Source organism: Saccoglossus kowalevskii, chromosome 1, assembly GCF_978046115.1.
Source record: "Saccoglossus kowalevskii chromosome 1, keSacKowa6.1, whole genome shotgun sequence".
Lineage (NCBI taxonomy): Eukaryota > Metazoa > Hemichordata > Enteropneusta > Harrimaniidae > Saccoglossus > Saccoglossus kowalevskii.
Genome location: NC_140641.1, coordinates 13,226,834 through 13,239,687, shown reverse-complemented (window position 1 = coordinate 13,239,687; position 12,854 = coordinate 13,226,834). Strand labels below are relative to the sequence as shown.

The following is a 12,854-nucleotide window of genomic DNA, read 5'->3' as shown; positions in this document are numbered from 1 at the left end:
TGTATTTCAACGCGCCCATGTCATGCCATTAACCGATTACTGACGTCTATGTATTTCATGTCTTTGGCATGAAAGCTATAAAATATATGAAATACAAGGCCTTGCTATCGTTTGAACATTTCAAATATTTAATTAGTGTAGCGTTTTTTTTTTCGCTCTTCATTCCATTACAGGACGGTATGAACCAAACCACCTTCTAACGTCGCTCTATTTACTTGAATTGATATGGGAGCTATTAAATATATTTAATACAATATATTCAAACAGTTTTGAACATTTCAATTCTTTAATTGGCCAAGCGATCGTGTCATTCCATTACAGACGAGTCGCTCTTCATTCCATTACAGGACGGTTTGACCAAAACCACCCTCTAACGTCGCTCTATTTACTTGATTTGATATGGGAGCTATTAAATATAATTAATAAAATATATTCAAACAGTTTTGAACATTTTAATTATTTAATTTGCCAAGCGATCGTGTCATTCCATTACAGACGAGTCGCTCTTCATTCCATTACAGGACGGTATGACCCAAACCACCCTCTAACGTCGCTCTATTTACTTGAATTGATATGGGAGCTAGTAAATATATTTAATACAATATATTCAAACAGTTTTCAACATTTCAATTATTTAATTGGCCAAGCGATCGTGTCATTCCATTACAGACGAGTCGCTCTTTATTCCATTACAGGACGGTTTGACCAAAACCACCCTCTAACGTCGCTCTATTTACTTGATTTGATATGGGAGCTATTAAATATAATTAATAAAATATATTCAAACAGTTTTGAACATTTAAATTATTTAATTAGCCAAGCGATCGTGTCATTCCATTACAGACGAGTCGCTCTTCATTCCATTACAGGACGGTATGACCAAAATCACCCTCTAACGTCGCTCTATTTACTTGATTTGAAATGGGAGCGATTAAATATAATTAATACAATATATTCAAACAGTTTTGAACATTTCAATTATTTAATTAGCCAAGCGATCGTGTCATTCCATTACAGACGAGTCGCTCTTCATTCCATTACAGGACGGTATGATCCTAACCACCCTCTAACGTCGCTCTATTTACTTGATTTGATATGGGAGCTATTAAATATATTTAATACAATATATTCAAACAGTTTTGAACATTTCAATTATTTAATTGGCCAAGCGATCGTGTCATTCCATTACAGACGAGTCGCTCTTAATTCCATTACAGGACGGTATGACCCAAACCACCCTCTAACGTCGCTCTATTTACTTGATTTGATATGGGAGCTATTAAATATATTTAATACAATATATTCAAACAGTTTTGAACATTTCAATTATTTAATTTGCCAAGCGATCGTGTCATTCCATTACAGACGAGTCGCTCTTCATTCCATTACAGGACGGTATGACCCAAACCACCCTCTAACGTCGCTCTATTTACTTGAATTGATATGGGAGCTATTAAATATATTTAATACAATATATTCAAACAGTTTTGAACATTTCAATTATTTAATTGGCCAAGCGATCGTGTCATTCCATTACAGACGAGTCGCTCTTCATTCCATTACAGGACGGTATGACCCAAACCACCCTCTAACGTCGCTCTATTTACTTGAATTGATATGGGAGCTAGTAAATATATTTAATACAATATATTCAAACAGTTTTCAACATTTCAATTATTTAATTGGCCAAGCGATCGTGTCATTCCATTACAGACGAGTCGCTCTTTATTCCATTACAGGACGGTTTGACCAAAACCACCCTCTAACGTCGCTCTATTTACTTGATTTGATATGGGAGCTATTAAATATAATTAATAAAATATATTCAAACAGTTTTGAACATTTAAATTATTTAATTAGCCAAGCGATCGTGTCATTCCATTACAGACGAGTCGCTCTTCATTCCATTACAGGACGGTATGACCAAAATCACCCTCTAACGTCGCTCTATTTACTTGATTTGAAATGGGAGCGATTAAATATAATTAATACAATATATTCAAACAGTTTTGAACATTTCAATTATTTAATTAGCCAAGCGATCGTGTCATTCCATTACAGACGAGTCGCTCTTCATTCCATTACAGGACGGTATGACCCTAACCACCCTCTAACGTCGCTCTATTTACTTGATTTGATATGGGAGCTATTAAATATATTTAATACAATATATTCAAACAGTTTTGAACATTTCAATTATTTAATTGGCCAAGCGATCGTGTCATTCCATTACAGACGAGTCGCTCTTAATTCCATTACAGGACGGTATGACCCAAACCACCCTCTAACGTCGCTCTATTTACTTGATTTGATATGGGAGCTATTAAATATATTTAATACAATATATTCAAACAGTTTTGAACATTTCAATTATTTAATTTGCCAAGCGATCGTGTCATTCCATTACAGACGAGTCGCTCTTCATTCCATTACAGGACGGTATGACCCAAACCACCCTCTAACGTCGCTCTATTTACTTGAATTGATATGGGAGCTATTAAATATATTTAATACAATATATTCAAACAGTTTTGAACATTTCAATTATTTAATTGGCCAAGCGATCGTGTCATTCCATTACAGACGAGTCGCTCTTCGTTCCATTACAGGGCGGTATGACCCAAACCACCCTCTAACGTCGCTCTATTTACTTGAATTGATATGGGAGCTATTAAATATATTTAATACAATATATTCAAACAGTTTTGAACATTTCAGTTATTTAATTGGCCAAGCGATCGTGTCATTCCATTACAGACGAGTCGCTCTTCATTCCATTACAGGACGGTATGACCGAAACCACCCTCTAACGTCGCTCTATTTACTTGAATTGATATGGGAGCTATTAAATATATTTAATACAATATATTCAAACAGTTTTGAACATTTTAATTATTTAATTGGCCAAGCGATCGTGTCATTCCATTACAGACGAGTCGCTCTTCGTTCCATTACAGGACGGTATGACCAAAACCGCCCTCTAACGTCGCTCTATTTACTTGATTTGATATGGGAGCGATTAAATATAATTAATACAATATATTCAAACAGTTTTGAACATTTCAATTATTTAATTAGCCAAGCGATCGTGTCATTCCATTACAGACGAGACGGTATGACCCTAACCACCCTCTAACGTCGCTCTATTTACTTGATTTGATATGGGAGCTATTAAATATATTTAATACAATATATTCAAACAGTTTTGAACATTTCAGTTATTTAATTTGCCAAGCGATCGTGTCATTCCATTACAGACGAGTCGCTCTTCATTCCATTACAGGACGGTATGACCAAAACCACCCTCTAACGTCGCTCTATTTACTTGATTTGAAATGTGAGCGATTAAATATAATTAATACAATATATTCAAACAGTTTTGAACGTTTCAATTATTTAATTAGCCAAGCGATCGTGTCATTCCATTACAGACGAGTCGCTCTTCATTCCATTACAGGACGGTATGACCCTAACCACCCTCTAACGTCGCTCTATTTACTTGATTTGATATGGGGGTTATTAAATATAATTAATAAAATATATTCAAACAGTTTTGAGCATTTCAATTATTTAATTAGCCAAGCGATCGTGTCATTCCATTACAGACGAGTCGCTCTTCATTCCATTACAGGACGGTATGACCCTAACCACCCTCTAACGTCGCTCTATTTACTTGATTTGATATGGGAGCTATTAAATATAATTAATAAAATATATTCAAACAGTTTTGAACATTTAAATTATTTAATTAGCCAAGCGATCGTGTCATTCCATTACAGACGAGTCGCTTTTCATTTTCTTATTTATTGAATCATTACATGGCGATTGAACATTCGCGTATTGTGTCCATTTCGTTTAACTTGTTTATTCTTCTAACCACCTGATAAAATAAATTAATTTTATATATATCCTACGAAAACACTTATGTAATTCTTCGTAGTACGTGTCGATTTTATTCCTTACAGTTTCTCCTCATTTCATTAGAACCAGTTTGTTTACAAACCACTGATTAAGTTAAATAATAGTTAACATATACCACTACTACTGCCTGTGCACAGAATTGCGCTGCTTGGTTCAAGTTAATTGTGGTGGTGGTTAGGTTATGAATTACAGCTATTAATTTGCTATTAATATGCTGAATAATTTGAATAGTTCATTGTTGGGACCTATTTATACCCTCCCTAGTTTGGGGTACTTACTCATAAGACAAGTGCGCATGGAACTACAGTGTTGCAAGATGGCTATCAAATTAACTACCTAAATAACAAACTAGTTTATTGAACGAACGGCTTTGGTGTGCACGCAATTTGAACCGTATCATTATCTGAGAGGGAGGATGAGAACACGCGTAAAAAATGCAAAATGTGACCTATTAACGTACGCAACCAACGTAGTTCACATAATAATCCATTTATTTGTTTATTTTATTTGAATTTGTATGCCAAATTGTTGTTGAAATACATAATGGCCAATTTTCATGAACCTGAGGAAATGGGATAAGTACAAGAACAACATATAAATATAAGAATTATCTTTGTTTGCACATATTACAAAAGTAATTACTATTGTCGATTTAGCTGAGATTTTTCTACATTTTTTAACTTTTGTTTGATAAATATAAACTTGATAGCGACATTTTCGGCGAGCCCAATGCGGAATGAACTCCTACAAAAAAATGACACGTTCTAATTCTTTAAATTAACATCTCAGTTGGTCTTTTAAGAAGCAAATTTTATAGCTATCTTGCAATGCGAGTTTACATTACTTTGACATGTATATCATGTTATTGGTGTTGTGACATTTATGATGCTAGAGTTTGATTCATCGTCATTACTTGAATATATAATCTAAATATAGTTAAAATATTGATGATGCTAGAATGAAACATGTTTATTATACAAAAGTGTATTTAATAAAGTAATGAAACGCAACGCAGTAGTAACAATTATATAACTCGTTTTAATAAGTATAAATTAAACTAACAACTTCGACTTTGTACACTATAATGTAGTGAGAGACGTACACCATGAAACATGCATATGCGACTGTAGTACACACATAACAATGAATATTTCAAATTTCAGTTTTCAGCTTGTCAGTTTGTCTGCACAAATCATCTGCCTCCTTTAAAGAAATGTTCAGTTTAACCTTGAGTAAATATGCGATACATTCTTTCACTAATACGTCATCCACAAATCTAGTTGCAAAACTGGAAAGAAAAATAAGAAATATTCCTTTTAATCAATTTGATTCATACTGTCAATATTGGGGAATAGCATTGTTCTTCACAAAAATATTAAAAAGCGTTTTTGTTTATTTAATTCTTTCATATTGAAAAGGAAAGTTATATCTGGTATCCAAATTGTCCACTGAGCAAAAACACAATTGATATTGTAAGCCGTATATATTATACATATGCAAATGTCTACTCATGTCCGACACAACTGGTCTAGCTAGATAATTACATTTCCATTTCATTCATTTAGAAACATTTCCCAGTTTCTTTAGGAGAACCGTTCATGTCGACTTTCGTATGTATTGTCTTAAATCATAAAAAGTTGTGTAAATGACAATCTCCCATGATTATGATTTGTTTGAATAAAGCAAAGTTAACTTACAACATAGGAGAATTCAATGCTTCTCTCTTCATATACACTTTTTTGCTTGTTGTACATGGCATATTCGTACTTGTTTCAAATATACTACAATTAAAAGACAATTAATTTAAGAAATACCATATAGAAACACTGTTACGACCACTTCATATTTAAATTCGTATTCAAATGTATAAGAGTGAACGAATCTATTCAAGTCTAAACAATCAACACATATACACTACGATAAATGATACAAGCATACAGAGAAAACAAATTTACATGAGCATTCATGCTACAACTGTCAAATTTCAATCATAGTACTAGCAAAATTTAGTTAAGTTTTTAATTAAATTGCGAGTTCGGATCTTGTGTTCGTTTACCTGTAATTATGTGAACGGCATATATATGACCACTTACATATTATATACACTGGGAAACATTGACGCCACAGATTGAAGAGACAACAATTTCACTCCATTCAATAAGTGTGTTTGCAAAATAACAATTTTGTAATAAGTGTTAACCTTTTGGACATTTTTTTTCTTCACCAGGTGTTCTTTTATCATTCGTTCTTTGATTTGTTCATGGACCTATGAAATGTATGAGGATGATTATAGGACAGTTAGTGGTGTGGGAAGTGGTTATACAAATAAATATACAATGTGAGATGTGAAAACAACAAATTTAACTTTATCGTGATCTCTTTATTATAAAGGAATATTGAATTTCCACAAGACAATTTAATGATACCCATAAATAATCAAATAAACTCACCTTATCTGACACGTATTCATTGCCATACCCATGTCTCACATGGGTAGTTCTTCCACAATAATTTTTGTTGTAGTCTGCCACAAACATGACGTGTCGATTTAAATGGCCAATACAATCTCCACTACACGTTATTATACCATCTGTGAGGTGTAACATTTCTTGGTACTATATTGTAAACAAATGCAAAGTATCGAACATTAGATCATTGTCAGAAGGTTGATTTGAATATTTATATTAGTTATGCAAATTACAAATGAAAACCCCCAACCCAAATAACGCTCTGTTGCTGGGTTCTTGCATAGATATAAAAGAAGAACTTACAAGACTTTACACGTTACAAAAACATAAATAATTTTAGTCATACACAAAGACTTTACGTAGTATTATTTTGTGTGTTTTACCTGATTTTCTGTAATTTCTCCAGTTATTTTGTCATTATCAAGATTTTCCATCTCTATTGATGAACTACAATCTGCAAACAAACGCAACAAACCATTGATATATCATTACATTTCAGTTATATAATCGAACTAGCATACGTTTCATGGCTTATTAGCCAGGTATTATATTAAATAATGTTGACCTAAAACGCATTTTTAACACATGACAATTAACAAAGAACCAAAATGTAATTTTTCAATATGAAAGATTTGAAAATGTTGATATTAACCTGAATCTTCAACTTCCCCAACTTCCAGTACTTGTTTCCTGTCAATAAATTATTTATTAAATATATATATTATGATATATCACCATAAGAAGTGATAAAATCAGTTTGAATTCTAAGCCTGATCTTGGCAGAAACAATGTCACTGATAAGATATATACAAAACCCCAAACCTATGATATGCATCTAAGGGTCATAGAGATATATTCTATTGATCATACAAAATGGGATAACATATCATTTACGATAAATTCAAGTGAAAAGAATGTTAGAAAAAGTTCCGGTTAGGATTAAGTATTGAAAGCAAGACTGGATAGATAGTAGTTAATTGTGGTTGAATGTTTAAATACATTATTGCAAAATATATGGAGTTTAAACTGCGGCACCACAATCCCGAGACTGCACAACTTTAACATGGGACACTAATGTTCATGTTGTTTACACTGTTTAACGGTTCGTTTCTGGTAATTTCAATACTTGTTATGTTTATATCAACTCAAACGCTGTATCATTATGTTTTCAAATTATCTTTTGAGACCAGCAATGTTTTGACATTATTGACACGAAAAATGAAAGTTAATAACCGTTCAAAATCCAAAATATTGTAGTCTTGCAATATACATACCATTGCAACAAGTCTGTTTTCACCTCTTCTCTTAAAAGCGTTGATTCGACCTACAAAAAATATTGTTTTAGTGTTATGTTAATAAAAATACAAGAAGGTAACCTGGAAAATGCTACAAAATATTCCGATTTACTCACCTTAAACATGATATCCTCACCAAGGAGACAACATTTCAGGTACTACATAACCAAAACACACATAGATATTGTAATAAGGTACAATAAAATGTAAATACAATGTTCAATTAACAAACATTGAAAGTATTATATATTCTAAAGGAGGAACAGTTCAATATGTGGTACTTTTTAAGTATAATATCAACTGATAATCAAATAAAAATTAGAGCAATCATCCTTGGATGTGGATGATTAATTGCCGTGTTTCGTTTCATTACATGAGCTCTAGTGGGGACTTAAGGCTAGAATCGTATACAGAGATGTGATATTGAAACACACACATTTATGTTTAGCCTGTTGGAGATTGCAATCACCATATTTTGTCCTTTTGAGACATTTGCAAATAAACCATTTTCTTTTTTTAATAGAAAACCATATTACGCTTTTCTGGAAGTATGTCGGAATTGCAGTGTAGTGGGCACATTATAATATTCACAATTTACACAATTAAATGATATTTACATGTGTATACACGTTTGGCAGAATGTAAGTAAGTATGATTGGTACTATATTATAATTGATTGATTTGACATAGTGTATGCGCCAGTGCACGTTATTACAACTTACCTTCAAAACAAACACGCCACAATCTTTATTATTGACCTGGCAGGGTAATCCCTAATAAATAAAATGTGATTAGGAAAAGGCAATTACAACAATGCAAGTTTATATTTGTACTACAATTACATTTAACCAATACACTGAATACAAATCATAATCAAAGAAAGCTTAGAAAGAACGTGTTGTGAGATTATCAAAATTAATTCAAAATTTAAAATTTGCTTTTCAAACAAGTAACTTGGCAAATAATTTGTGTCTGCTATTTGAGATTCATGAAACATGGAACAAATGTGATTCATACTATCAAAATTTATAATACATACAGAAAATACATTTTATTTATCATCCATTGTTTTTAGTCTAATTAGTTCCTAAGCACCTCTGTGATGAATTAAATTTAAATCTGATTTTTTTAGATATCAGAAATGGGCTAATAATAGATAATCAATATGCATGTTTATCAACATTAAACTAATCACGTCCGTGGATTACCTCAATGAACCAAATGAATTATTATACAAATTAAGCAATTATTACCAAACGCTTCAGCGTGGTATTAAGAATTTGTTTTCAGGGTTGGGTGATACCAAGGTTGAAAATGGGTGCACATATGGGTGTAATTCCTGGAATTGCAATAGAGAGGGTTCAAGCCGAAATACAATATATAGTGTTTCCATGTTTCGTCTGATATTTCTGTGGTATTCTGCTGCTGTAAATAATGCAAGATTTGTTCCGAAATTCAGTGTGTTGTGTGCACTCCAGGGTTATTCGTTTTTTTCTCAAAACACCCCTATTTTTTAATGGCAGAGTCCAATAGTTTCACCCCAACTGGGAAATCTGCATTGTTGCTTGAATGAGAGCAAATTAAACACATTTTCCAGACCGGCGAAAGTGTATGCAACAGCCAATTTTAACAGCCTGTCACGTGATTTTACTCTGAATGTCAACAAGAAAGAGGCTAGTCCATTTTACGCAGGAATAATTGGGGGTAGAGTATGTGAGGGATAGTATCAACAGAGATGTGTATACTGAAAAGTAACATCTATCCTTCTTTTGCATTACTTAGCATTTCTGTTTTAGTATACTGGTTTGAAAATGTTGAATTTGCATGATTTGCGATGTTTTTTTTAACTGAAACTCCCCTATTGATTGAATGTCGGGTTTGAAGAAGAACGGCACACCACGTGATTCGTTTGAATACAATGGTGAAGGGTTGACCCTGGGTTGACACAAATTTATGTTGAAGTTAAAAGTTTCTCCACAGAATTTTCCATTGGCAAACATGCCATGCTACTGCGGTACTCCACTGACGGGATGACTTTCGTCGACAGCGGTCGTCGCTGAGCCGCACGCTACAACTTCGCTTGTGATGTAACTTGTTAGCCGTGAATTGAATGAATCTTCATTACCGGTTAAAATGTTGTTCATTTGGCGTTGGTAATCTTTATTTGTAACTGGGTAACGTCGCAACGTCGCCAGCAGAAACATCCTAACTAAAACCGGGCACCGTATATGAAGTTCGCAAAAAACATTCAGTCTTTAGAAGTCACTTAATTGTATTGCTAGGACGTATTCTGCCGTTAAATGTATTATTTCCAACCGTTTTGCGATAGTATTTTCTAGATTGGAGGCAGCATTTACATTTCATTCAAAGTTCAAAGTTGCGTTGAGATTACGTTGATACAGTGTAACAATGTCGGCGCCGGTGATCTCTTACCAGTGCGCAACGCAGCCAAAATAAAAGGCATGATCATTTGGGCACTGCTATTACAAGACTGGTAGGAGGCAATAAATTTGGCGAAAGTATTCAAAAAACAGATTTTGGCTGTTGCCATGGTAGCGGTGGGTCAGGATTGTTTTTCCAATTAGTGATGGTACGACCTGCCTGTCAAGTATGAACAAAATCAGCCAAGCCAAAAACAAATCACAGAAGAGTTAAAAAGCCATTCCTGCTGAACAGTTACTCTAACTTCGGGGTCAACTTTCTCATTAATGAAACAAGATATCAAAAATTCAAATAGTAACTTTTTGCCCACACTCAAGCCGAGTACAATGAGCTATGTCTGAGGTGTTGTACCACAGGGAGTTGGACAAACTTATGTATTTTAATAAATTATTGAATAATAAAATGTTATATAACTTTTCTTTTACCCCCCCCCCCTTCCTGGTATCTATTTCAAGTATTTTTGTCAGGTTCAAATCGTTCACCAGCATTTTTGGCATGTTAGATGTACATCACATAGAATACTAGGATTGGGAGAAATTAATGTTTGTTGACCACCTGGAAACTGAGTTTTATAAATCCGCTGCCTGGACCCGCAGTAAAATCTCCGATTAATATGGAGCCGCAACCATCAACATCCATATACCATGAGGTTTCTGCTGGCAACGTTGCGGTGTTACTCAGTTCCAAATAAAGACTACCAACGCCAAATTAGCAAAAATTAACCGGTAACCAAGACTCAGTCTATCCACGACCAGCAAGCAACATCACAAACGAGGTTGTAGTGTGCAGCTCACGAGTCAGCGACGACCGATTTCAACGAAAGTCATTCCGTCAGTGGTGTACCGCAGTTGCACGGCATGTTTGCCAATGCACAGATCTGTGGAGGAACTTTTAACTTCAACATCTACCGTGTATCGTAGTCGCCCAGTTTAAGTTCTGGTTCTGTCGTGGTCCCAACTAAAGGGCGACAGTCGTCATAGCGACGTATACAACGCGTGTAAAATACATTGTTTATTTACATGAAATTCGAACACGCGCTGCGCTACGACCACCGCGCTTAAACATCCACGAGTTATTTATTCGGACAATGACTCACGTACAGCGACACGCGTTCTACACTGACAAGCGTTGCTAGGTCGCAGCACTGTCTTGGAGCATATTAATGGGCAATTGGGTTCCCCGATCTAAATTTCTATCCCGGTTTGTTGCACGTTCTTTTTTTAGTATGAAATAATCAAATATGGGACATGTGTATAATAACAGAACCCCACACCCTCCCCATGGCTTCGCTCGTGAAAGTACGGCAGCAGGATACACCGCATCACTCGTGAAAATAACTTCCATACGCAATGAAAGCCACGGGGAGGGTATCTGTCATAATACTTCATTATCACTAAAAACACTTTTCCCCTGAAATAAATTCCAGTGAATATGCCATTTCCCTCATACTCTATTGAGACACAGCGCAGTGAAAATTGGATTCACATGTAATGCTTGAAAACATGTCAGCAAAAATATTAAGTGAAATTCTACGTGACTTCATAATAGTTGGAAATGAACACATTACACCCGACCCTACCACTCCATATACAATGTAAACTACACCCCAAAACATCCTTTCACCCACAGTTACTACCGTGTTTCACCAGTGTATTCTATTTGACGTCAGGAGAAATTGAAATAAACAAATCAATTATAATTTCAGCCTCTAGTTGACCACTGATTAAATAAACTACCTCGTCTTTATGTCAACTTGCAGTTATTCGTTGCCTACATCAGTGACTTCAAAATATATGTTTCAATCCCAGGAATTTCACTCGCTGTTAATTGCATGCGGGAGTGCCAGTCTTTAATGAATTTCTATTGTCATGTCAATTTCTTGCGATTACTCGGAACATTAAGCTGTAACCACATGCCGCCTAGGTGCTGTAATTAAATCCTGGTGTAAGCACCATATGAACTATGAACAATGCATGTGAAGCCAGCTGTGGGGTATATTCAATCTTATAGATTTCTCATTGTTTGGTAACTATTTGCTGCAAATGCAACAAAAATCGATATAAAAAATATTACCCACACAGTATTCTACAGGTTACTTGTCATACATAGATTTAGGTCTGTATATCTTTTCTGGGTGTACATGTACAAAGTTTCATTATAATGTGATGATTATTCATAACTAAAATAGCGGTAAGCGAAAACGTAAATTATTATGCAAATTAGGTAATTATTATAGATGTATATAAACCTAAAACTAATTTGATCATCACCTTGTGTTAGAGTACATATGTACCAAGACTCACTGAATTATGATAAGTACTGTCACAGACCATCTTTATACGAAGTTTCATTGAAATGTGATTAGAACCAAAAATGATGATTTATTATGCAAATTAACTCAAAACTGAGCGGGTCTGTGTATTGTGTATTGTTTTAAGTATTAGTACTTAACATATCAAAATCTGAAAATTGATTAATTGTGCAAATTAGGTAATTAATATTTCACACATCCGTCTGTGCATCGTCCTATTTATCTATGCAAGTTTCATTGAAATGTGATGATTAGTACCTGAGATATCATTGGAAAAGCCAAAAATTGACTAATCAGTATGCAAATCAGGTTAATTATGTGCACAGCATCTATGTGCCAAGTTTCATCAATATCTAATGAATAGCTCTTTAGATATTAGTGGAACAGTCAAGGGACAGCTAAAAATTAGCTAATTAT

The 12,854-nt window shown here is 34.2% G+C and overlaps 1 protein-coding gene across 1 annotated transcript; it reads right to left on the bottom strand.

Moving 5' to 3' along the window:
• Positions 1 to 4,939: 4,939 nt before the first annotated feature.
• Positions 4,940 to 8,448, bottom strand: LOC146750371 (uncharacterized). Its single transcript, XM_085500861.1, has 9 exons — positions 8,407 to 8,448; positions 7,801 to 7,842; positions 7,664 to 7,713; positions 7,042 to 7,079; positions 6,773 to 6,843; positions 6,372 to 6,536; positions 6,122 to 6,187; positions 5,619 to 5,702; positions 4,940 to 5,209 (listed from the first exon to the last, which is right to left on the bottom strand). The coding sequence occupies exons 2-8, from the start codon at positions 7,807 to 7,809 to the stop codon at positions 5,694 to 5,696; spliced, it is 408 nt and encodes a 135-aa protein (XP_085356987.1). The 5' UTR covers positions 7,810 to 7,842; positions 8,407 to 8,448; the 3' UTR covers positions 4,940 to 5,209; positions 5,619 to 5,693.
• Positions 8,449 to 12,854: the final 4,406 nt, after the last annotated feature.

Excerpts from the sequence above, each read along its gene's own strand:
- LOC146750371 (XM_085500861.1), bottom strand. Across the intron at positions 6,537-6,772 it reads GAGAAATTACAGAAAATCAG|TACCAAGAAATGTTACACCT; the intron begins GTAAAACACACA and ends TTTACAATATAG. Across the intron at positions 6,188-6,371 it reads ATGAATACGTGTCAGATAAG|GTCCATGAACAAATCAAAGA; the intron begins GTGAGTTTATTT and ends TACATTTCATAG.